Source organism: Periplaneta americana, chromosome 16 (genome assembly GCF_040183065.1).
Source record: "Periplaneta americana isolate PAMFEO1 chromosome 16, P.americana_PAMFEO1_priV1, whole genome shotgun sequence".
Lineage (NCBI taxonomy): Eukaryota > Metazoa > Arthropoda > Insecta > Blattodea > Blattidae > Periplaneta > Periplaneta americana.
In genome coordinates, this window is record NC_091132.1 from 97064427 (window position 1) to 97090968 (window position 26542).

General features: G+C 35.3%; 1 protein-coding gene across 2 annotated transcripts in view; it reads right to left on the reverse strand.

Moving 5' to 3' along the window:
* Positions 1–26542, reverse strand: part of Nup43 (Nucleoporin 43kD) — a 78761-nt gene that overhangs the window by 49798 nt on the left and 2421 nt on the right. The window contains exons 2-3 of one of the 2 annotated variants that reach the window (XM_069812560.1): positions 15360–15467; positions 4073–4203 (exon numbers count right to left, since the gene is read on the reverse strand). In XM_069812560.1, the coding sequence (XP_069668661.1) occupies positions 4073–4203; positions 15360–15467 (239 nt within the window). The remainder of the gene's footprint in view (positions 1–4072; positions 4204–15359; positions 15468–26542) is intronic. The other variant, XM_069812561.1, reaches the window with a different exon arrangement.

Genomic DNA, 26542 nt, shown 5'->3' on the forward strand with positions numbered 1-26542 from the left:
TACTTCATTTACTGAATCCAGAAGATGCAGCCTGTATTAGTTCAGCAATATTGGCAGATGATGTAGGAATTCAAAGTGAACTTTTGTATATAGGTGCACACATCAAGACACTTCCTGAAACAATGACTAAACTTGAGGAAAGGGTCTTCAGCTGACTACTGTAGTGAGTTTGTTGAACACTGTCACAACATCTTTCAACAAATTACCAGGGTCATTGGGGAGAATTCTAACAGAGAAGATGAAGGAAATTGAGGAACGAAACCCAGGTTTGGAAACAGTGAAAAAGATTAGTGGAATTCTACAAGGTGAACCCCAGACTGTTCAGAATTACACACGTAAAGAAATAGCAGCTTTTAAGTATTGTCCCCTAAATTCATGTGAATTTGAAAGAACATTCTCTGTTTATAAGAACATACTTGCTAATAACCAAAAGAGATTTACATCTGAAAATTTGGAGAAATATATTGTGATATGTTGTAATACCAATAAGCAATGAAGTTTAATGTTAATGCAAATTTACATCCTCCAATATATGGACGAAACTTATTGAGTCATTACATTATTATTGTAAAATAAAATACTTTTGATTGCATATTTTCAAGTTTTAATGCATAATTTCTTAATTTTTTTAGCATATTTGCTTGCATATTTTTGCGATTTTTAGTGCATATAAATCCGCAGCCTAATTCTTATACTTGCAGAAGCAAGTATGCAGAACATATAAGTTAGATAGGAATCAATCCAAATGTATTTCAAAGTGACGTTAGGTAATCAGTAGAGTAAAATATTCTAAATGGAAGTGATCTGCAAAATAGTACACTTAATTTTAAAACAAACAGCTTACAATGCCAGAAAAAACTGACATATTTGATATTTAAAATTATAAAAGGTGATAAAAACAAGCTCACAATAAATTAAATTACATATAAAATATCACGGTTGGATATGCAACATTTATACACTTACTTCATTCGGAGGATTCTTCCCAGGTACTATAATGTTCTTTAGTGTTGTATATTCTTCCCTGCTGTTCCTCAAGATTTTGTTTATCACATTCCTCCACTTCTATATGTTTACCATCTGACACATTCCTTTATTATAATGACTTAATTATGATGAAAATGAACTGCACAGAAGAAAAATGCTGTTTACACCCGCCATGTTCCTATCATACGCAACATTATTTTAGGAACTGCCAATTTCAAAGTCTTATAATATCTCCCGCACTTAATAATTCGGTATTCTGACGCTACAGCTCTAACAGAGATGGAATATGCAACATTTTTTTTTTACTTTCTCACATTCATTAAAAATGGATTATGCAACATTATTCTGGGGAGGTATTCAATTTCATTCAACCAAAGAACGAATTATTCTTTTCTGTCAAAAAAAGAATAATTTGTTCTTTGGCCGGATGAAATTGAATACCTCCCCAGAATAATATTGCATAATCCAAATATTATTGTGGGGAGGTATTCAATTTCATCCAACCAAAGAACAAATTATTCTTTTCTGTCAAAAAACCAGTCTCATACGATATATTGAGAATTGGTAGTATCCCATATTTTACTTTAGTAACTTAGGTTTATGGCATGCTACTCTTAACTGTTGATGATCGTCTTTTTCCCTGCAGAATCAGTAAAGCCCTCAGATATCAGACCCAAATAGCACATATTTTTATGGCATATCATCCAGATGACTTAGTTATATTAGACGAAGAAGCAGTATCAAAAGACAAAAAAAGGATTTTCTATTTTAAGCGAAGAAGTTGAACTCGTGCTTAAGGAAATGAAGAATGGGAAAGCAACAGGAGTTCATGGAATCCCCACTGAATTAGTGAAATGCTTGGTTGAAGACAAGAAGCAAATTCTTGCTTGAGTGAAGACAAGAGGCAAATTTTTTTTTTTAAGTAGGTTACTTTACACCGCTTTATCAACATCTCAGATTATTTAGCATCTGAATGAGATGAAGGTGATAATGCTGGTGAAATGAGTCCGGAGTCCAGCACCGATAGTTACCCAGCATTTGCTCATATTGGGTTGAGAGAAAACACCAGAAAAAACCTCAACCAGGTAACTTGCCCTGACCGGGAATCGAATCCGGGCCACCTGGTTTCGTGGCCAGATGCGCTAACCGTTACTCCAAAGGTGTGGACCAAAGAAGCAAATTTTATCATTATGCAATGAAATATGTGAGAAAGGCGAATGGCCTGCAAATTTTATGGAGACAGTGATGATTCCAATACAGAAGAAAAATGTCAAGAAATGTAAAGAGTTCAGGACTATCAATCTAATATCGCACTCAGTGAAAATTCTCTTGCGAATACTGAATCGATGTTTATATTCTAAGATGGAAGTACAGTTGGAAGAAGAGCAGTTTGGCTTCAGAAAGGGAAAAGGTACGAGAGATGCAACTGGACTGCTACGGACAATCAGCGAAAGATATCTAGAGAAGAATAAAGAAGTGTATGTAGTATCTGTGGACCTAGAAAAGGATTTTGACAGAGTGTATTGGAATAAACTGATGGGGATCCTAAAGAAAATTGGTGTGGATTGGAAAGAGACAAGACTGTTCAGAAATCTTTATATGAAACAATGAGTCAAAGTCAGGATAGGAGAAATAATGTCAGAAGAAAGTGAAATTGAGAGAGGAGTATGTTAAGGATGATCTTTATTACCTACCCTGTTCAACATCTACTTGGAGGATTTGCAAAGAACTGTTTTCAGAACATGGGAGAAGTGATAGTAGAAAGAAACGAAGTGAAGAGAAGTGAATAGAAGCATTTGAAATGTGGATAGGCTAATATGGAGAAGAATGGAATGTGTGAAGTGAACAGACAGAATAAGGAATGAAGCTGTGGGTGAAGAAAGAATAATGCTGAAACTGATCGGGAAGAGGAAAAGCAATTGGTTGGGTCACTGGCTGAGAAGAAACTGTCTACTGAAAGATGCACTGGAAGGAATGGTGAACGGAATAAGAGTTCGTGGTGGAAAAAGATATCAGATGATAGACGACATTAAGATACATGGAACATATGAGGAAACAAAGAGGAAGGCAGAAAATAAAAAACATTGGAGGAAGCTGGGTTTGCAGTGAAAGACCTGCCCTTGTGCAGAACACTAAATGAAATGACATATTTAACTACTTATTTTATCAATTTTTAATATACTGTAACTTTTGTTTTCAACAATAATCTAACTTTATTTGTCACAACAATAATCACTTTCTATAATTGAACTTAAACACTCCCGTCAACAATGGGATTTCCACTCCACACATCAACACAGTATTCGTTATTGCACTCCACAGACGACAATGACAATTCACTTGGATTATTGAGAACAACAATGTACTGCTAATCTTAACTAATGTTCACAAAACACTATTTACAAAACAGAACTGTCAGTTCTCAGTTCACAGTTCGTTGCCTTGGCTAGTTCTTCTAGCTCATTCACTCAAGTTCACAGTATATCGAACCCAAGGCTTCTAGAGACAGTCCACTGCACTCGAACTCAGAACTTCCGGGGACAGTCCACTGCACTCGAACTCAGGACTTCCGGGGACAGTCCACTGCGTTGCTTCCGCCTGGACGCTGCTCAAGTTCACTCGCGTGTCGTACCCTAGACTCCTGGGTGCTACTAGTTCACTCGCTGTCCAATACTAGCAACTACTGCAACTGGCTTTCTTCGAAGGATGCTCGCTTTTTATAAATTAAGCCACACTTTCCAGAAACTACGATCTCGAGATCATTCTCGTTACAACAGGCTTCCAGCTTCCCCCCTTTTCTTCGCACCACACAGCACATGCTCTGGCAGTAGATGCGTGCGCAACTTCATTTGCCGCGCCCAGCCACCGCCGACCTCGCCCTCCATCTGCCGGTCGCGAGATTGAATCCCGAAGCAACGAGAAGTTTCTAGCAGTATTGCCACAATTCAATTAAATACACACATATGAAAACTTAGCTATAGTTACATATACAGTATATTAGTACATATCACGATTTTGTATCAATATCACAGGGAATAACAATCAGTTATATAGTTAAAGACAGTCATGAAATTCTAAAATGTACCTGAAATAATGTATGCTGTTCCATGAATTGAATTCCTTGAACTCTGAAGATCTTGATCCCTTTCCTTCTATTTTGAACAGCTTTACTGACCCAGTTGAAGATGAAACAACGAAAGTGTTGTTATTGATAAACTGAAACATACAATTCCGAATAATACAGTAGTTACAGGCAGGAAATTTTATAAATAGAGCGAGTTGTTATATACAAGTTAAAAATGATACTAAATGTACTAGATTGTATTTGCGTCTCTCAGGAGGATTTTTAAGCTTGGTTCATAACAATGGTAACCTAAAAGGGGTGGGTACATGGCTTGTATGTTTATAAACTATACCGAGTAAAAATACTAACTTTTACTGCATATAAATCCAGGCTCTACTTATAACTTCAGAAATTGTTCAACATTAAGATACTGTATATAAGGACTTGAGACTTTATGTGCCAGCAATCTACTAGAATGCATAATCTTGCGAAGTAATGTCTATGTAACTACCATCACACTTTTATCAACAGTAATCTCTAAAAGGTGGTCAAACACTATCTTACTCCCTCTCACTCACGTAAGCGAGAGCAGCTGAAAGGGATTGCTGCCACAAGAGTCTCATGTACCATTAACAAGAGCTCGGCAATGAGAAGTCCCAGCATTCTCACAGCGAGTACAGTGGATCAAGTTATGCAGTGTTTGTGCCACAAAGGAAAAGTTGAAGCGTGCAGTGACAAGAAGGAGTTTACTGTATGTACAAAGCCATACATAACTTTATATTTCATTATATTATACAGGCCGAAAGGTCTAAACCTTGAAGAAGATGATGATGATGTATATTATTGAAACCTGGTTGAGTGGAAGAATGGCCTTAATTCTGCCATGGAAACAACAACTACCACAACCACCACACCCGCTGCAGCCACTGCTGTCACCACCACGACTACTACATTTCTCAAAAGTGAAAGTATATTCCTTCTTTTATGAATAAACATTATTATTATTATTATTATTACTGAAATATCGTCGTCTTCCTAACAAGTATTAGGCCAAGTGGCCTGTTATGGTCTCAAACTAGAATTTTCAGTTCATCTCTTCTTTGGAAGGCCTAGAGATCTTTTGCCATACGGATGGTAATGAAACAGTGCTTTTGGAATTCTAAATAGATTCATTCGTTCGAGATGACCCTTCCACTGAATTTTATATTTGCTGATGAACTGCATAAAGGGTTCTATTTGAAGTTCTTGCATTATGTCCTCATTTTTTTTTATGATCCCAGCGAGTATATCCAGCTGTTGCTCTCATAAACCTCATCTCACTTGCTGTTATTCTACTGACATCTTTATTCTTCACAGTCCACGCTTTGCTACCATAGCTTAATACTGTCTGTGCTAAGGTTTTATACAAGCCTGTTCTTGTGTGTCTTTGTACTAGTGAAGGTTTCATGATTTTATTAATGATCCCCATTGTTTTATTATATTTACATATTTTTTCAGCAATATCTACTTCATCATAAGGTGATAGTGTATAGCCAAGGTAAGTGAAGGTATTTACTCTTTCTATTATTTTATTATTCAAACAAATTTTACTTGGTACAGGGAATTTCCCACAAAATGACATGATTTTCGTTGTTTCAATATTAATTTCCATGTTATATTTTTCACTGACAATATTTAAATTGTGTACTGAATATTGTAAATCATCTTCAGTTGATGTCATGAGAACTAAATCATCAGTGCAAAGTAAAGTAAAGTAAATATAAATCTATAAAACATTGAAAGAAATAAATTGCTGTAAATTCTAAACACAGTTTAGTCCTGTCGGAAGACACCATTTTATTTACAGTATTACATAATTTATTTATTTTTTTACATGCAATATATGGGCTTATTGTTCTCGCCAAGCTTAGACAACCTCTCACACCACTCTGCTGACTCGTGCCTTACCCAAAACATAATAAATCATATGGAGAAAGCCTGTTAGTTATGCAGCATTGTCACATTATGACTCTGAATTACCGGTACCACAGCCGCTGGGCTGAGCCAAGTAAAATGTTTTTTTAACAGAGAAGTTAGTAGGCCTAGTTATCTCTTGCGGCAAGATAAGCTGACCTCTCTACTCAGGCTGAGGCTGTCTATTTTTGGCAATGCTGTTATAAAGCAATTCAGTTATCCAAAGTTGAACTAGCGCTTACGAAAAGTAAGAGGTGTTGATGGAATCCCCGTTGAATTAGTGAAATGCTTGAATGAAGACAAGAAGCAAATTCTATTATTATGCAACGAAATATACTGTATCAGAAAAGCGAATGGCTTGAAGATTTTACGGAAACAGTGTTGATTCCAATACTGAAGAAAAATAATGTCAAGAAATGTAACGAGTTCAGGACTATCAGTCTGATATCGCATTTGGCGAAGATTCTCTTGTGAATACTGAATCGACGTTTATATTCTAAGATAGAAGAACAGTTGGAAGAAGAGCAGTTTGGCTTCAGGAAGGGAAAAGGTATGAGAGATGCAACTGGACTGCTATGAACAATCGGAGAAAGATACCTAGAGAAGAATAAAGAAGTATATGTAGTATTTGTGGATCTAGAAAAGAATTATGACAGAGTGGATTGGAATAAACTGATGGGGATCCTAAAGAAAATAGGTGTAGATTGAACAGAGGGATGGCTGTTCAGTAATCTTTATATGAAACGAGTCCAAGTCAGGACAGGAGAAGAAATGTCAGAAGGAAGTGAAATTGGGAGAGAAGTACATCAAGGATGCCCTTTACCAACTATACTGTTCAACATCTACTTGAAGGATTTAGTAAAAAACTGTTTTCAGAACATGGGAGGGGTGATAGTAGGAGGAAAGAGAATAAAATACATATGATTTGCTGATGATATGCCGTTATTAGCAGAAGAGGAGATGATACTAACAAGGGAAGGGTTTCGGCTCGAACAGAAATTTTTGGTTAAAAATTTGTACAGAGGATTACCTCACAATGGTGATGAAGGCCGTAAAAGCATTCATTTGTGTAACTCTTCGTTTGGTTGGTGTTGGTCAATACACTTCTTCAAAAATATACATGACGATTCTCTATAAAATGCATGAAACAGCATAAAACAGAGCAATAAGCACAACATGCGAAAGCAACACTTGAACAATCTTCTGAATCACACTCCATTGCTGAAAAATCAAATGCCACCTGAATTACATTTTTGAAGTCTGAGACTTGTTCAGGATTCACATAACCAGCTGACTGCCAGGAATACTGAAGCATAGGGCAGTATACTGGAGCAGACAAATGGTTATGAATAACAGACTGAATTTTCATTATAAACACTCAATTTAAGTTAAGTTCTGGATTCTCAGCAAGAGTCCCTATGTAATCTGTTATCCTCCAAACATATATTTTGTATTGTCTAAAAAAATAGACATCCAGAGGCTGGGTATATTTAGTTGTTTTAAGCGAAATGATCTTACTTTTTCTATGTCTTTGGCCTTGGAATGATTCATTTATCAAGGTTATGCCCTTGTGCGCACTCCATGAACCACACAACAGCATACACTTTTGATTAGCTGCAAGATTTTCAGACTGAATGTTGGAGAAAAGTGTTCTTAAATGGGCTTTAGACATTTTACTACTCGCACTAGCTTCTATGTATATATTTGGGAGAAGGTTTTCTTCAATCTGCTTCCTTATTTTTAAGCCAAATCTTCTTTCTTGAAGACAGATATTAGATATATAGTTTTTTCGATAGATGACCACTCATTGAAAGTCCTACATCTATTGTATAACTGTGCGTGATATTGCATGTCGATTGAACTAGTGCAGCTGTTGATTGCTCTCCTTTTCTGTACACCCAGACATTAGTTCATAATTGAAACCACTTTGGTCGCAATTCCAAATACACTGTGGCTGTATTTGCAGATTCACAATTTTCTGGTTTACTTTCCCTACAAAATGGTTTCCACGTTCACGAATTTCTTGTTCTTCTTTTATGTCTTTGGATGTCGTAAAAGAAGTTATACGTCTACGAGAAATTCTATATTCCTCTTTGAGATATTTAATGAAAGTCGTAGAGCATTTGAAATTGGTGTGGCCTATTTCGTTTGCTTTGCAATATGTCAGATGCCAGTAATGAACACATTTACCCTCATTTCTCGACTTGTCAAATTGGGATATAACAAAATCTGTTATAGCTTGTCTTTAATTACTTCATTCTCTCGAAAACATTTATCAGTTCATTCCTTTTTTTCCACATACTCAAATACCTATTTGACTTATTTCTATAGATGGGTGTCTTTTCAACAAGCCAGCATAAGATGTCACCTTTCGTGGTATTTTGTGGTAATCATCATAAATCTGTTGAAGAGTTTCTTCCGAATATTTCGTTATAATGCTCTTAACATTTAGTTTCTTTTTTGAGGATGGTTCATAATCACTAGAACTGCTAGCTTCTCTTCGGGGCTTAGTATTTCCATCACCAGCACCACACTCTTGATCTTAAATAATATTATGATATCTTTCGCCTTTCTCAAAGTCTTCATGGTCCACTACCCTGTCCAGTGTTCTTTTGTTGGTAAAATACAATTGATTTTCCTATTAAATCCATCAAAAACAAGGCAAACATGTAGTCTTCATTACCGACACTGTCCGTTTTAGGATACATTCTCCTCAGTTTAGATTCAGTATATTTGAAACATTCCATATGTTTAGAGTTTTCCTTTCATCCATTTTTCACTTTCCTTCCAAGCAACAAGAGACATGGTGCACACGCCAACAAGATATAAACTGCTGTCTCTAGCTGTTGTGAGGAGGGTAGGATTACAGATACTTGTGCAATACTCTCCCCACACCTCAACTTGTACAGTGTTCTAACAGACAAACCGCACATTACACTAATGCTTTTGGGAGCTTTACAGATATAAATATGGGCCTGTATACAAATTCTGGATACGAAATTCCTGTCTGAGTCAAAACCCTTCCCTTGTAAGCGGTCTGCTACTGGAGCTAAATGACAGCTATGAGCAGTTTGGGATGAAAATAAATGTAAATAATACGACGACCATGGTCATAGGAAGAAAAATAAAGAAGGTAAACTTGCGAATTCTAAATGAGGCAGTAGAGCAAGTGGACAGCTTCAAATACTTCGGGTGTACTATTAGTAGTAACATGAGCTGCTGCCAAGAAATCAAAAGGAGGATAGCAATGGTCAAGGAAGCTTTTAATAAAAAAAGGAGCATCTTTTGCGGACCTCTGAAAAATGAACTAAGGAAGAGACTAGTGAAGTGCTTTGTATGGAGTTTGGCACTGTATGGGGCAGAAATATGGACATCACGATGAAGCGAATGGAAGCATTTGAAATGTGGATATGGAGAAGAATGGAATGTGTGAAGTGGACAGACTGAATAAGAAATGAAGCTGTGTTGGAAAGAGTGAGTGAAGAGAGAATGATGCTGAAACTGATCAGGAAGAGGCAAAGGAATTGGTTGGATCACTAGCTGAGAAGAAACTGCTTACTGAAGGATGCACTGCAAGGAATGGTGAACGAGAGAAGAGTTCAGGGCAGAAGAAGATATCAGATGATAGACGACATTAAGATATATGGATCATATGAGGAGACAAAGAAGGAGGCAGAAAATAGGAAAGATTGGGGAAAGCTGGGTTTGCAGTGAAAGACCTGCCCTTGGGCAGAACAATGAATGAATGAATATTTTAATATTTCTAGTACAACCATTTAATTAATATTCATAAAATGATAAATAAGCAAAGGACAGAAGATTGATTAAATGGCCAAACAGGAAGAGAACTATGGAAAATTTTGAAACAACCCAACAATATTAAAATCTACAGTGATATTCCCAGACAGGTACAAACTTCTGCTGCACAGGCTAGAATTGGACAACTTGTTACAGAAGCTTACCTGAACCACTTTAAATTATCAGAGTCATCACTATGTAAAAAATGTTTAACAGAAGAAAAAACAAGAACACATACTACTTCACTGTAGTAACAGCACACATAACCTGCAGGAAAGAATGAAAAACCACTCGCTACACGAAATTCTCACCAATCCACAGCTCTGGAAAATTGCATATTTAATTTACATTGGACAGTGTGTAATCAGCTTATAGCTGGACACATGTATTAAGAAGTAAGTAAGTAAAGCCCGGTTCAGACTGTGCGTGTTTCTGTGATGGATTCCAAGGTGGCTGCGCTGATGGGTAGCCTGCATGCTCACTTACCGGAAGTAATGTGCTCTGGTGGCTCCTTGGATGGCTAGCTTGCTGGATTTCGAGGGTAGGTTCCTTGCTATTTTTCGTGATGGTTTGCAGGCTGGAACCAAAGATGATCGTATAATATCACCACTGAAACCATGTCGCCATGTTCGTTGTTTTCCAACTAACCCTGTTTTTTTCTATATTCTTCGGTTTCTAAGAAACAACAATTAAATATCGGACTTTAGCTGTTTTGCACTTATGGCTTAATTACTTTATTACGACATTTACTACTGTTAATGTAGGACTTTAGTTGTTTTCCACTCACGGTTTAGTTTCTTTTTGACCATGAGTGTTGGCAACAGATGAAACAGCAGATGATTTTCCAATTTGAACTGTGAAAAGAGCCAGCTCCATGTGAACAACTACCGTCACCGTAGCAAACACAGGAGCCAGCAAGTGAACACGCAGGGCAGCCATCAGCGCAGCCACCTTGGAATCCATCACAGAAACTAGCACCGTATGAACCAGGCTTAAGTATCATTTAGGGTACCATTTATGAAACAACACCCAACAACGATACTGCTGTGTTACAATTTGTCATTTTATTTTGGACTTGTAATACGTATGTACACTAGAGTTTCATATCTCTTGCACCCCTCAATGTTTTGTTTATTAGAATGGTACAATGTGCATATTTTAACAGGCTTTGAAAGGATTAAATGATTCATCAAATAATAAGTCCATGGTGCCCTATCATATCCCCTTAATGAACAAATGAAATGAAATGAAATGAAATAGCCCCAATGTGTCCCATGAAGGGCAAAAGCCTCCTACCCTTGGGTAGGGTTAGCTCAGTTTTCCTAACTTGGCGAGCTGCTCCATGTTAGGTTCAATGCTGTTCGTTAGGTATAGTGTTGATTGACACTACACTTTTCACTGTTCTCTTTTTAAACTTCCCTCAAACAATGATGCTTGCAAGTTGCTGTTCTAGTTGTTGCTCAGATGTCTGCCTAGCGACTTCCACTCTTTTCTGTCCCTTGCTATCCGTGTTCATTGGTGCCCTGCTTGATCTTTGAAGATGTCCTCCCATCTGCGTCTTGTCTGCCTTGCGTCCTTTGTCCAATCCGTGTGTCCCAAACAGTACTTTTGTAGGTCCATCTGTTGTCTTGTAGTCTGGCAATGTGTCCTCCCCACTTCCATTTGCTTTGTGTGGCTGTTTGTGCGACGTCTGTTGTCTGTGCTAGTTGTTGGATTGTGGTGTTTGGTATCCTGTCTCGCAGGGATATTCCTAAGATTTTGCACTGCATTTTATGTTGACATATTTGAAGTTTGTTCTTTTGTTGTGATCTTAGCAACCATGTTTGACATCCGTATAATAGCACAGGATATACACATGTTTCTCTTAATGAACAAGGTTACAACAAAAATATACCCATAGTATTAATTTCCCATTATATTTAAACAACTTTCCTATAAAGCAGTTTTTTATTTGGCACCTCAGAAAAAATATATATATATTTTGGGTAAGCAGAATAAATGGACATTCTGTGCATTTAAAAACTTCAACTTTTCTCATATATGTAATTTTTTTTAATTGGTCATTTTACCACCCTTTTTCAACTGCTATGGTTATATAGTTGTATGGAATTGAACGGTTTAGGTTACACCAGCTTTTTGTCTATGCGGATGACTTGAATATGTTAGCAGAAAATCCACAAACGATTAGGGAAAACACGGGAATTTTACTTGGAGCAAGTAAAGCGATAGGTTTGGAAGTAAATCCCAAAAAGACAAAGTATATGATTACGTCTCGTGACCAGAATATTCTAAGAAATGCAAAAACATAAAACGTGGAGAACTATCCTTCAAAGTGGATAAATTCAAATATCTTGGAGCAACAGTAACAAATATAAATAACACTCGGGAGGAAATTAAATGCAGAATAAATATGGGAAATGCCTGTTATTATTCGGTTGAGAAGCTTTTGTCATCTAGTTTGCTGTCAAAAAATCTGAAAGTTACAATTTATAAAACAGTTATATTACCGGTTGTTCTGTATGGTTGTGAAACGTGGACTCTCACATTGAGAGAGGAACAGAGATTAAGAGTGTTTGAGAATAAGGTTCTTAGGAAAATATTTGGGGCTAAGAGGGATGAAGTTACTGGAGAATGGAGAAAGTTACAAAATGCAGAACTGCACGCATTGTATTCTTCACCTGACATAATTAGGAACATCAAATCCAGATGTTTGAGATGGGCAGGGCATGTAGCACGTATGGGCGAATCCAGAAATGCATATAGTGTTTTAGTTGGAAGACAGGAGGGAAAATGATCTTTGGGGAGGCTGAGACATAGATGGGAGGATAATATTAAAATAGATTTGAGGGAAGTAGGATATGACGATAGAGACTGGATTAATCTTGCACAGGGTAGGGACCGATGGCAGGCTTATGTGAGGGCGGCAATGAACTTGTGGGTTCCTTAAAAGCCATTTGTAAGTAGTATGGTTATATAGCATCTGAATGATATGAAGGTGATTATGCTGGCGAAATATATACGGTCTAATGCCGAAAGTTACTCAGCATTTGCTCTTAATGGGCTGAAGGAAAACCCCGGAAAAAACCACAACCAGGATTTGAACCCAAGCCCAGGCCCACTCATTTCACGATCAGGCATGCTAACCATTACTCCACAGTGATGGATGTATGTAAATTTGTTTGAATTTAGAATGCATTTTGTAATTTACGCATTATATTTTTTACATTTAGTTTCTACCCTTATTAAATCTGCAAAATAGTTTGGAACACAAGAGACATAAGTGCAATGTCTTATTATAAAACGGTTATTTTTAATATCTAAATTTTAAAATGTCTTCAAAATCTGCAGTGAACTACCTTCATATAACCAACACTCAATATGTAAGCACAAAACAGACATTGTAGACTTTGCGTACAATTTTCCACTGTCACTTAACTTTAAACTCATTTTTCTCAACATCACATTTATGTCACTTATATCCCTTGTGCTCTAGATCCCTCATTTATAATAGAGAGTCAATGAGTAGATAAGAAAAAGTATGACAGGGGAAGAAAAGAAATTACAAACTATATACAAAAGCAATTGGCACAATACATTAAACCATATTTTTAAGTAAAACTTATTTTACCAGTGAAATTCATACAGGGTGGCACAAGAAATGTCATACAATTCCTTCTGCACAAAACACATATTTATTTGTATTAAAGTAGTACAAAAACAGGACAGAATTAATAATTATAGGCTGGAAAATGTTTTCTAAGGAATAACTTGTCCAATATGATAGCCACTTTTCTTCACAATCTCTTGCAAACGAACTGTTATGTTCGTTAACACTCTTTAACACAAGTCTTCAGATAGTGCACAACACAATTCCACTATATGGGCTCTGAGCTCCACTACATTTTCTGGCTTCCTATGAAACACTTTCTATGGAATTCACATAAAAAGTAATCACACAAATAATTAATGTCTGGGCTATGAGGTGGCCACATTTTCCTATCCTCATGACTTTCAGGAAACTGATGTGACATCACACAAGCATCATATGTCTCGTGTAGAAAATCAAGAATGGTATTTGCAGTGTTGACGGGTTCCATCCTGCATGAACCACTATATTTATATAGAGAGCCCTGTTGCCATGAGATGGAGACAAAATTGTTTTACAAAATGGCTTTGTACCTAACTTGGGTCCACACCTGTAGAATCACAGTTAGTGCATCTGATCGTGAAACTAGGTGGCCTGAATTCGAGTCCCAGTTCGGACAAGTTACATGGTTGAGGTTTTATCCGGGGTTTTCCCTCAACCCAATATGAGCAAATACTGAGCAACTTTAGGTGCTGGACTCCAGATTCGTTTCACCCGCATTATCATCTTCATTTCATTTAGATGCTAAATAACCTGAGATGTTGATACAGCCTCGTAAAATAACGCACTAAAAAAACCCGAACTTGGTTGATGGTTTCATCGAAAAAAAAAAAAAATGGACTGATAACACCATGGCTCCAAATCGCGATTCATACTGTGGCAGCAGGCCAGAACATTCTGGCCACGTCTGAGAGCCCGCGCGCATCTGGAGAAAAAGGAGGCGCGCAAGGAAGGAGACGCGAGCTTCAGCGGGTGCTGGGCTGCGGGCAGAGAGAGGGGGAAGGAAACTGACTGCGGCAGAAGTAAAGAAACGCCTCGAGACCGATCGTTGTAGAAACTTCGGGAAGCAGTACATTCGAGAACGTGTGATTTAATACATGAAAAGGGGCGAGAGAGCCGCGAACCAGTCATTTTGTGAATCAGCAGCGAGCGAGCAAGGAAGCCAGCCTTCGACGTGCAGTGAACTTGAGTAACTGTGGCAGCGTCCGGGAGTCTTGGGTTCGACATGCAGTGAACTTGAGTATCTGTGGCAGCATCCAGGCAGAAGCAACGCATCCGGAAGTCTTGGGTTCGACGTGCAGTGAACTTTATCTGTAAGTCTTGGGTTCGACGTACCATGAGCTTGAGTGAGTGAGCTAGAAGAACTAGCCAGGGCGAATGAACTGTGAACTGACAGTTTTGTTTTGTAAATAGTGTTTTGTGAACATTAGTTGAGATTAGGAGTACATTGTTGTTCTCCTCAATAATTCATGTGAGTTGTCATTGTCGTTCTGTGGAGTGCAATAACGACTACTGTATTGAGTGGAATGCCCATTGTTGACAAGTGTGTGATTAAATTTGGAAATAAAAACCACATTATTGTTGAAATATAAAAGTTACAATACATTAACTTTTGCCCCATACATTTCTTTCTCGTGTCCAGAATTGAATGATTTGTTTGTTCACAACACAATTCATATGCCATACACTATCTCAAGACCTCTGTTGAAGAGAGAAGACAAACATATGGGTTCGTTTGGAAGATGTTGTAAGGAAAATTGGCGGTCCCTTGTTCCTTAGTAAACATTTTCCAGCCTATAATGATTAATTCTGTACAGTTTTTGTAATTCTTTAAAATCAGTAAATATGTGTTATGTCCAAAAAAGATGGTATGACATTTCGTACACCAAACTGTATATTAGGCCTATTTACCTTTAATTCTGTGACATCACCATCATAGGGATGGGCACTCACACAGCATGGATATATATCTGCATCATCTTCATTTGACGGATACATCCACAGAACAAGTTGATTTGTCTGCAATTTGGAAAATAAATAGGTACAGCTACAAATTACATTAATGTTTATGTACTGTATAAACAAAAAAACAAAATTAATGCGGCCCAAATTTTGTTCCTGGGTCTGTACATGAATGTGAACATTCTTAAACCTGAGTTTCAATGTTCCATATCACTATTTCATACAAGTATGTTCCATTCATGACTGACACAGCTAGAATCTATTACCTCGAATTAGCTGTAAGCCATTTAACTAACATAAATTAACATATTATTATGTTTTCTTGCATTTCAACAATCATCTCATGAAGAAAAGGCTTCAAATGATTCATAATTAATGTTGGTAGGCTAGCCTACAGATCTGTCGTCACCCAAACTGTTTAACATGATTTATTGTTAATGTTGGTAGGCTAGCCTACAGATCTGCCAAGTACATGAGATAAAATTTCATACTCACTGTAATATTATCAGTGACTTGTGAACGCCCCAGAAGTGAATATACAGGCATGACTACTGCTGTCATTTTAAGCATGCCCTTCCATTCCAACCAATATAGCCCACTGCATTTCGCAATCCAAGAGTTGGCTAATGGAACTTCAGCAAATAGAGACACTACCGGTACTCTTAGCTTTTATGGATATTTACACCAAGCTTGAAATTCCCTTATGCCTAAGTAACAGTCCCAGTTGTTTAGTAAACTTTCGGGATCCTTCTAGGGTTTCAATAGGACATAGCCTATCAAGTTTTTGTAGACTGATTTTGGATGGCATCATAATCTCTGATAGAATTGACATGCAGATCATTAGTTAATTTTAGCTCACTATTGATATTATTTAACCATGTATTGTGGGTCCCTATCACCACAGCATGATGCGTCCTCAGGTTACGGATCGAGGAGACAGCCTCCAGATATGGAGGGTAGCTGTGAATATAATGAATAAGCAGTCACAGACAGCTGATGAGGGGTGGTCCTCCAGCTTGGGGGTTGGGCGAAGGGCTAACAACCCATCACCGTAAAAAACAGCTTGTTACGAAACCTTCAAATAAGCCTCGGAATGGGACTGATTCTCTGGCACGACCACAGCAAAGGAATAAGGTTTTGAGATTTGGTACTTGGAATGTTACAAGTCTATGTATATAGAACAGGAGGGATAACATTAGTAGCAAAAGAACTAGCTAGATATAGAATAGACTCCACAGGAGGTTAGGTTAGATGGGAACGGCATAACACAAATGAGCCATTCCACGTCAAATCGCACAAATTTAACCTTGAATTGACTTTCATGTCTCTGATTTACATAAAACAAATTTTGCACATTCTATGGATTGAAAAAATAAATACGTGTTTTATTATTGTTGTCTATATCGATTATTGTAGTAGATATGTGTTATCAAAGATTCTGAAATAGTTCGCGCATCATTATTGTTAAACGTGATTATCTCCACTAATAATCATCACAGAGATTTGCTCTTTGTCTCAATTTGAAGGTGACAGTACACACTTTGTTCTTCGCATAATAATATAAAAATATGTTTGTTAACTTTGTTTTAAAAAACATTTAAACACATAAAAGTATGTTTTAATGGCAGTGACTTACTTTAAAATTACAGAAAAAAGTCCTTAAATGCCTTGAAATTATTTTAACCACCCTTAAAAAAATCAGAATGCTACTCTGAGCCATTGAAGAATAATTAAATGATTCACCAAGCTGTGCGTCTTGAGTTTGCGGGCTGCATAAGTATTGCTGCAAGATGATGTGCAAGTGCAGCTCTGGATGAGAGTTGTGTGACCACTTTACACTGTTCTACGGTCAGAATATCACTCTTTCACGTAATTTATGTAATACAGTACTATATTTAAATATTTTTTTTTGTAAAATATACACTTGTAAAGATGATAACTACAGTTTACACACACTGCACTTTTAAAACTAGTCACCTACAACCAATTTTATTTGATGTCCACCACTTTACTCTCACTTTGAAATGAATAGTTCTTTATTATGGCCTGAGATTGTGTCAGTGGAACAAAAGAATGAAGTTGTAAGATACCTCGTACCATTTTTGCTTGTTGGTACCTTGAGTAGAAAATATAGCTAAGTTATTCGTATTCGCTAATGGTAAAAATTTAAAAGGAATATTATAAATAATATTATTAATTCCATCAAGCATTAATTTAACATTTTCATGATAAACATAGACACAAACTGAGTGTGTGCCACTTGTTCCAGGCAGTACCTACACATTCCTTTCGTCCGAGTTTGAAAATTTTTTAAAATCCTATTTTGATATACGGATATTGCTCTTTGAAACACTGGTAAGTTTTCTTAAGATTACATAGTATTAATCTTTTCTGTTTGTGAACTCTCTTTCCATCTTCTTTAACTGAAACACAATTCTTTTTGCCAGCCATAACCCTCCTCACATCATCAGAATTATAAAATTGAACAACTTTCTCTACTATAAATGTTCCCAAACTTTTTCCCAATTTAGAATTAGGAGTATCCAAAATCCCCTTTTCTGCTCCTACTTGTTTAGAAATTCATATCATGTGAGTGGTGATATTAAAATGTTGTTGCATTTTACTGTAGGACCAACTTTCAAAAATTGTTAATATATGTATTTTGAGATTTCAGTCATCTGTTTCATGAAAGAAGTTTATCAATTTCTGTATTATATCGGAATTATTTGAATTTTCAACTGAAGTTGTGTCTTCTGTGATATGAAATATTTTATGTTTAAGTGTATCTGTAACTTTCTGCATTTTTTTGTTTTGGATATTTTTTTAGATAATTTTGTCTCCTTTATTGGCGGTTCTCACACAACTTCAATATATTATTATTAAAGTTATTTCTTGCTCGAAAGCAACCTGAAATCAGCGTAGTTCTATGTAAAATATAATAGATTATACTTTCTTTTTGCATTTTTAAAGTACCAATAAGCCGTTACCGGTATAAAAAATAATTGTTTAAAAAGTGACCCTCTAAAACAACCCCATCAATAAATCAATTAATATAATATTCCATTTGTTCCCATTTCAAATGACACCAACACTCAACGTCTATGATGCATAGAATATTAACAATGAGCATTTTCATACTGCATCATGCATGAATTTGTCATATAATTAAAAGAGTATAAATAGTAAAATATTAAAGTATGATCCCAGAAAAAATTACAGTCCTCTTATTTTGATCTGCACAACATATTTTAGAAAATTTAAGCAAATACTAAATGGTCACATATCGTATACAGGTGTTTGATTTGACATGCACACAACACAACACAACACGATACCTACTCCGAAAGACTTAGGAATTATTGTTGAATAAATTAAAGGAAAACGGCTAAGTGTTGAAGGGCATTACGTGCTTTTAGAACTAGAGGTTATCTGGTTATGAGGTTTTAAACGAAATATGTGGTGTGGATAATAATAAAATTGATATTCATTTAGTGAAATACTTGTTGAAACAGAAAGATGACGTCATTCGCCATTTAGAAGAAAGAGTGAAAAGTCTAGTTCAGCATATTGAAACTATAACGAATCAAAACGAGATGAGAAGAGGATCTAACAAAGGTACTCAAAAGATCGACAGTAGTGGAAATAACTCAAATCATCATTCAGTCAAAAGACCTGATTTTACTATTACTGACAGTGATATACAAATCAGAGCAGAAAAGGTTACCCCAGCAGTTAAATACAGTGACGTTGTTAAAGAGTCGTGTCATTCTGTAAATCATAATAGTGGTGATAATGTTCAAAATGGTGAATGTAGTTCACAAAGTAATGAGTGGTATACAGTAATGCACAAAAGTAAAGGGAAGGTACCCCGGCCCGAATTATTTCGGAATGCTAAACGTAAAACAGTTGTTGGAATGAACTGTAACAAGAAGGCAGTAATCTGCCCCAGTTACAGGGTGTCCCAAAATCTATGTCACTGCCCGTGTATAGGTTATCTCCTGCTACAAAAGTAGAACACGACATAAATTTCTTGAAGAGTAAGTTTCCAGAAGTTAGAGTTGAACAGTTAACATCAAGACATCCTGATATGTACTCATCTTTCAAAGTCGACATCTATGAAGAACTTTTTGAGGTGGTGTTGGACCCTAATCTATGGCCCTTGAATGCCTGTGTACGACGTTTTTTACATTTTCATCCCAGAGTAATAGAAGACAAGTGAGGAGTAATGATACAGGTCAGTTAAAAGTCAATAATAGTGGAAAACTGGTAATTTTAATGAGACTATATTTTTTTATTAATATACAGTGCATCAGAAATAAAGTAGATGAGCTTGATGCTTTTCTTCATAATAAAGACTTAAAATTCTTATGTTTTGCAGAACATTGGTTACATACTGATGAAGTAAAAGGTTATTCATTTGCATCTTTTTATTACCGTTCTCAGTTAAAAAATGGTGGTGTCTGTATTTTTGTAGCTGATGGTATTGATTTTAATGTAATTAATTTGTCTGATTATTGTCAAGAACAACATCTAGAGGTAGCTACAATAAGTTTAATACATCTTAATCTCATCATAATTTGTTTACATCGTTCACCAAGTGGTGATTTTATTTTTATTTTATTGGGTTATTTTACGATGCTTTATCAACATCTAGGTTATTTAGCGTCTGAATGAAATGAAGGTGATAATGGCGGTGAAATGAGTCCGGGGTCCAGCACCGAAAGTTACCCAGCATTTGCTCATATTGGGTCAACGGAAAACCCCGGAAAAAACCTCAACCAGGTAACTTGCCCGGACCGGGATTCGAACCCGGGCCACCTGGTTTCGCGGCCAGACATGCTGACCGTTACTCCACCCAAGTGGTGATCTTGATATATTTTTTAATAACCTTGAGGCTATCCTTTTAATAATCAATAGAAAGAAAATGAATGTCAGTATCTGTGGTGATTTTAATATTAATACGAATACAATTAAGTTTAATAATAATCGTCTGCAAAATATATTTAGATCTATGGAATATTTTTATGTTAATAATGAACCTACAAGGATGGAAGCTTGTTTAGACAATTTTGTAACAAATCTTGATAAACATAGGTACACTGTAGAGGTATTAGACCCTCTCTTTCAGACCATTCAGCTTTAATTTTATCACTAATTGGAATTAATTATGTAGTTAATCATAGTCATTCGATAATGTATAAACGATTTTTAACTGAAAATAATATTGGTGCTTTTATATCTTGTTTGAATAATATAGTTTGGGACAACCTATTAAATAGTGATAGGTCAGATGCAGAGAAATTGTTTACAGAATTTTTAGATACATTTCTAGAAGTTTTTCAAACGTGTTTTCCACTTACGGCTGTAAATGTAAACAATACTAAGGAAAGAAAGAATGTTAGAATATCAAATAAATGGTATAATACCAATTTAGAACAAATGAAGAAAAGGGTAATGACATTAAACATTGTTTTTAAAGTAACAAAATCACAAGAATCTTGGATGTTATATAAAGAATAATATAGAAATACATATATGAAAGCTCTCAGGAATGCTAAGTTAGCTAACAATATGAGTTACAATGAAAAGTCTAATGATAAATGTAAAGCTGCATGGAATATTATAAAGGCTGAAGCAGGTAGTTCAACTCATAAAATTCCTATTATCTATTTCTCCAGACGAATTTGTGAATTACTTTTCAAATTGTATTAATGACATATGTTGTAAAGCAAAGTTAATTTCTGACACCTATGGTGTATCAGCTCAAAGTCTGTTATTTAATAACCTGTTCCTCAGAGTATGAATTTTCAATGGCGTGCAGTAACAGAAATAGAGGTTCTAAATGTAGTTACAAAAAATGAAAAACTCCAATAGTATGGATATTTATGGTATAAGTAATACTTTAGTAAAAAATATAATACATCATATACTTTTGCCACTTACTGTTTGCATTAACAGATGTTTAAAGGATGGAATTTTTCCTCAGAAATTTAAATTAGCAAAAACTGTCCCTATTTATAAGAAAGGTGAAAGAAATTATGCTGGAAACTATAGACCAATTGCTATTTTACCCATTTTTGGTAAAATACTAGAAAGTGTTGTACTCCTACAGTTGAGAGAATATTTTGAACTATATGACCTTATTATTCCTTCACAATTTTGGTTCTGTCCAGGTAAAACTACTCAGGATGTAATTGATGAATTATTGAGAACTATATATACATCCTTTGAAAACAGAAATTATACATAGGCCTATGCTATATTTAATGATTTAAGTAAGGCATTTGATTCCATTCCGTATGATGTATTGTTAATGAAACTTGCAGAGAACAAACATTTTTCCGTTCATATTTGCTTGGACGTTCCCATATTGTTGATGTAAATGGAAAAAGAAGTGCTGTAGCTCCAATTAAATGTGGTGTTCCTCAGGGCTCTATTCTTGGTCCATTCTTGTTTCTTATTATGATAAATGACTTGCCATACAATGTGTCGGCTAAAACTATAATGTATGCTGATGATACAACTTTTGTTATCACACATAATAATACTGCTGAGTTAGATTTTATGAAGCAAGCTCTATTTGCTGAAATAAGAAAGTGGTTTTCAATTAATGGCTTTATTGTTAATGATGAAAAAACTCATCTGTTAACTCTAAGTTTGAAACAAACCCAAAATAATGTGATAAATGAATCTGTAAAGATACTGGGTATGTATCTGGATCATAAACTAAGGTGGAAAAGCCATGTCAGCTATGTATGTAAAAGAATTTCTAGAGTAATTTATCTCTTGAGAAGTCTCATGTACAAGATTCCCAAATATTATTTAAAACAAGTTTAGTATGCACTATTTGAAAGTGTTATTAGACATGGATTACTTTTATATGAAAATAGTTCTGACCTACCAAACATTGTTACTGCAGAAAAAGGCAGTTCGTATTTTAACAATGTCACCACCCAGACTATCATGTAGATCTCTTTTCAAAAATGAAAAGATTATGACAGTCTTCAATCTATATATTTTTTTAACTTTTAATGTATGTAAAAAAGAATATTACTAACTATACAAGTATAGTAGATCTGCATCGCTATGAAACCAGAAATAATGATCAATTAAACGTACCACTTGTCAGGTTGCAAAAAACACAATCAAGCTATGTAATTACTGCAACAGAAGTATATAATAAGCAGGGAAAGGATTTATATGTAAATACATATTTACTTATAAAGCTAATATAATTTATATTTTGCATTATCTTTATGTTTCACAATGTGTAGGGTTGAAAAATCCTACTTTTATTTTCCATATTTTTCCATATTTTAGAGTTTAGTACATATTTTCGTTAATTTCCATATATTTTCCATATTTCATATAAAACAGTCCATATTATATTAGGTTTAACAATAAAACAAAACAAAATTCCATTAACTTTTAAAAATACATTTCAACAATAGAGATTTAAACACATGTTCAGTAATCCCTTTAACATCAGAGTTATTTGAAAATTAGCAGTCCTATCAACAATGGGAAAGTAAGTTACAAAACTGTATTAATTTAATTTAAAATTTTTAACAGACTTCAGTTGTGCAGCTCAACAGTTAAATGCCAGTCAGAGTACACATAGGTTCAGTTTTGTAAATCATACTATAAAGACGGTAAATATGCCAAAAGTACGTCATTCAGTCAATTTAAAATCAAAACTAACAAGTTACATTTCAGAATTTAAAGAAGATGGTTTATCAACTGACAATAAAATATTATTTTGTAATTTGTGTCAGTGTGCAGTATCATCTACACAAAAGTTCCTGGTGCAACAACACATTACAACTAGTAAACATCAGGCCAACAAACAACTAAATTCCAAGCAGAGACAATTGTTTTTAACACAACCAACAACATCGAATGTAAGATCTGAGTTTAACATCGACCTGTGCCGTTCTCTCATCTCTGCTGATATTCCTCTCTACAAACTAAAGAATAAGGTCTTCAGGGAATTCCTTGAAAAATATACTCAACATACAATCCCGGATGAGTCAACACTTAGGAAGACGTATGCTCCATCCATCTACGATGAGACAATACAGAAGATAAGAGATGAAATTAAAGATAGTTCAATTTGGGTTTCCATTGATGAGACTCCCGACAAAGAAGGTAGACTTGTTGGTAATGTAGTTATCGGTTTGTTAAGTGAACAATATTCTGAACGAATTCTTTTACATTGTGATGTTCTAGAAAAGTGCAATAACAAAACTATAGTTAAACTGTTCAACGAAGCTATGGGTATCCTGTGGCCAAAGGGTATTATGTACGATAATGTGTTATTCTTTATTAGCGATGCTGCCCCTTATATGGTCAAAGCTGGACAAGCATTATCTGTTGTATATCCTAAATTGACTCATTTTACTTGTGTGGCGCATGCATTTCATCGTGTGGCAGAAGTGGTCAGAGACAATTTCCCTAAAGTAGATTTGTTGATTTCATCAGTGAAAAAAGTATTTCTCAAAGCTCCCAGTAGAGTTAACGTGTTGAAAGAAATGTACCCTGAAATTCCATTGCCACCAAAGCCAATTTTAACTAGATGGGGTACATGGCTAGAAGCAGTTGAATATTATGCCGAACATATAGACTCTATTAACAATGTTCTCCTTGCATTGGACTCTGAAGATGCAGTCTCAATTGATACTGCGAAAACAGTTACCTGTGACATAAGTGTGAAGAATGACTTAGCTCACATTCAGCATACATTTTCATGCATCATAAAAACGCTCAAAAGTCTCCAAAATAGGCACCTTTCACTATCTGAAAGTTTTGAAATTATAAATAGTACTGTGGAACAACTGAATCGTGGTAGAGGTAAAGTTGCAGATGCAGTAAGAGCTAAGGTGGACACTGTACTTTCAAAAAACCCTGGATATGAAGAACTACAAAAGGTTGTTGCTGTGATGAGTGGTGAATCAACAGTGAAGATTAACTTGGACTTATCCCCAGCAGACATTGTGAAATTGAATTATGTACCAGTTACTTCTTGTGACGTCGAACGCTCTTTTAGTCAGTATAAATCTATCCTCAGAGACAATAGAAGAAGATTCACTTTTCAGCACTTGAAAGAAATGTTTGTAACCTATTGTTATGGTAACAGACAATAAAAATTGTGTTTTGTTGAAACTACATTGGAAGATAAGGTACGTCCATTATATTTTTTGTTTAGTTTGATTAAAATGTACCAATATTTAACGTACATAGTCATTTTTTTATAATTTTAAGTCCATATTTAATTCCATATTTTGGTAAAAATCCATATTTAATTCCATATTTTGGTAAAAATAACTACATATATATTTACATATTTCATATATTTTTAGTCCATATAAATCCGTTCCCTGATAATAAGATACCAACAAATATAAAGGCACTTAATGACACACAATTTAAACTTCAGATTAAGAGATGGCTACAAAATAATCCCTTTTATAATATGAATGAATATTTTGAAAATGATGTAGTATTTTAGTTAAATTTTATTATTTTTTTTTTTTACTCTTTTAATATTTTAAATAGTGACACATTGTTTTTTATATTATTACATTGACGAGGCCTCTTGTACTCTTGTACCTTCAGGCAAATAAAGAATATGAATATGAATAGTTCATTTATGTTCACCGCACCACTGATAATGTATTACTCACTCTCGCTGCGGCTATCGCAGCTGCATGCTCCGGCACGCAGTCTCACTCAATCCGACCCTTCTGACCCGAACACACCATCAGTAAATTATTTGCACAGCGACTTCTTATTTGAATAGCTTTCTAAAACCAACACAGTTCTATGTAAAACATTTCAAAGAATATAATGATAATTTTTTCCCCCTTTTTAGAAGCAAGTCCCTGATATATAAAAACGCATTTTAAAAATATAACCCCCTAAAAGGGGCCCATTTTATATTTTGATTGAACACTAAAAATTAGTATATAATACTGCAATTATTGCACTTTAAAATGTTATAAATACGAAATTTCTACAGTTTATAGAATCTTCAGTATAACCATTTTCATAATACGTTGCATCCTAATTTACAGAAAAAGTAACATTTAATAAATGACTAAATAATTGTGTCAGCCCGAAAAAATTACACATGGGTTATTTAATTTAATCAATAGAATATATAAAAAAAATTGGAGCAAATACTAAGTTGTCATGTTTCGTAGGTGTTCGATTTGACATGGAATGACTCAAATAGGAGATTATTTGTTGTATTATGGGGAAGGAAACGATAATCACCAATTAGGAACAGTATTCTTTATTCAAAAAAGAATAAAATCAACTGTAAAAAAGGTCGAATTTATCAGTGATAAAATAGAAAATCTGAAAAATTATAAGTCTCCAGGCATCAATCAAATTCCAGCAGAATTAATACAAGAGGGTGGAAGCGCATTATCTAATGAAATTTATAAGCTTGTACTTGCCATTTGGGAAAAGGAAATTGTACCAGAACAATGGAAGGAGTCCATAATCGTACCTATCTTTAAGAAGGGGGACAAGACTAATGGCCAGTTTCTCCAAGTAATGTTTAATTTGGCTTAACAAATTTTAAATTAACAGCTGGATTATTTTTAACATTTTGTTAATATTTTTTCTATTTCTTCAACATAATTTCGTTTAAAATAACCAACACCTAACTTTAACTGTCGTTAATACTATTCTAACTACTCAACAGCAGTTGCTAATGATTTTGCACATATAAGACAATTTCTTATTGGCTGAAATTATTATTTAAATTCTGTACTGTAAAGTAAGAGTGAATGTTACTTATGTCCCGCCCACTATAGGAGACATAGGCCAGTTTTACACTAATCCTAAACATATTTAGTATAACTTGTTGTTTGCAGGCCATCCCAAACCCCCACCTCGACCCCTAAGAGCCCCGGAACAATTTTTCCCTTGAAATTATTCAAATCTGCTTTACAGGGAGCTTTACCTGAAAGACTAGATTTGCATAATATATACGTCACTGTGTACGTTAACAGAAAACCACAATTCCAAGTCACACAGAGATTGTGTGCACTCGATGTGGGTCTCTGGCGTTTCATCAGCCCACGAGAGTTGTGTGGATATAAAGGGAAAAGTTGAGACGGTGC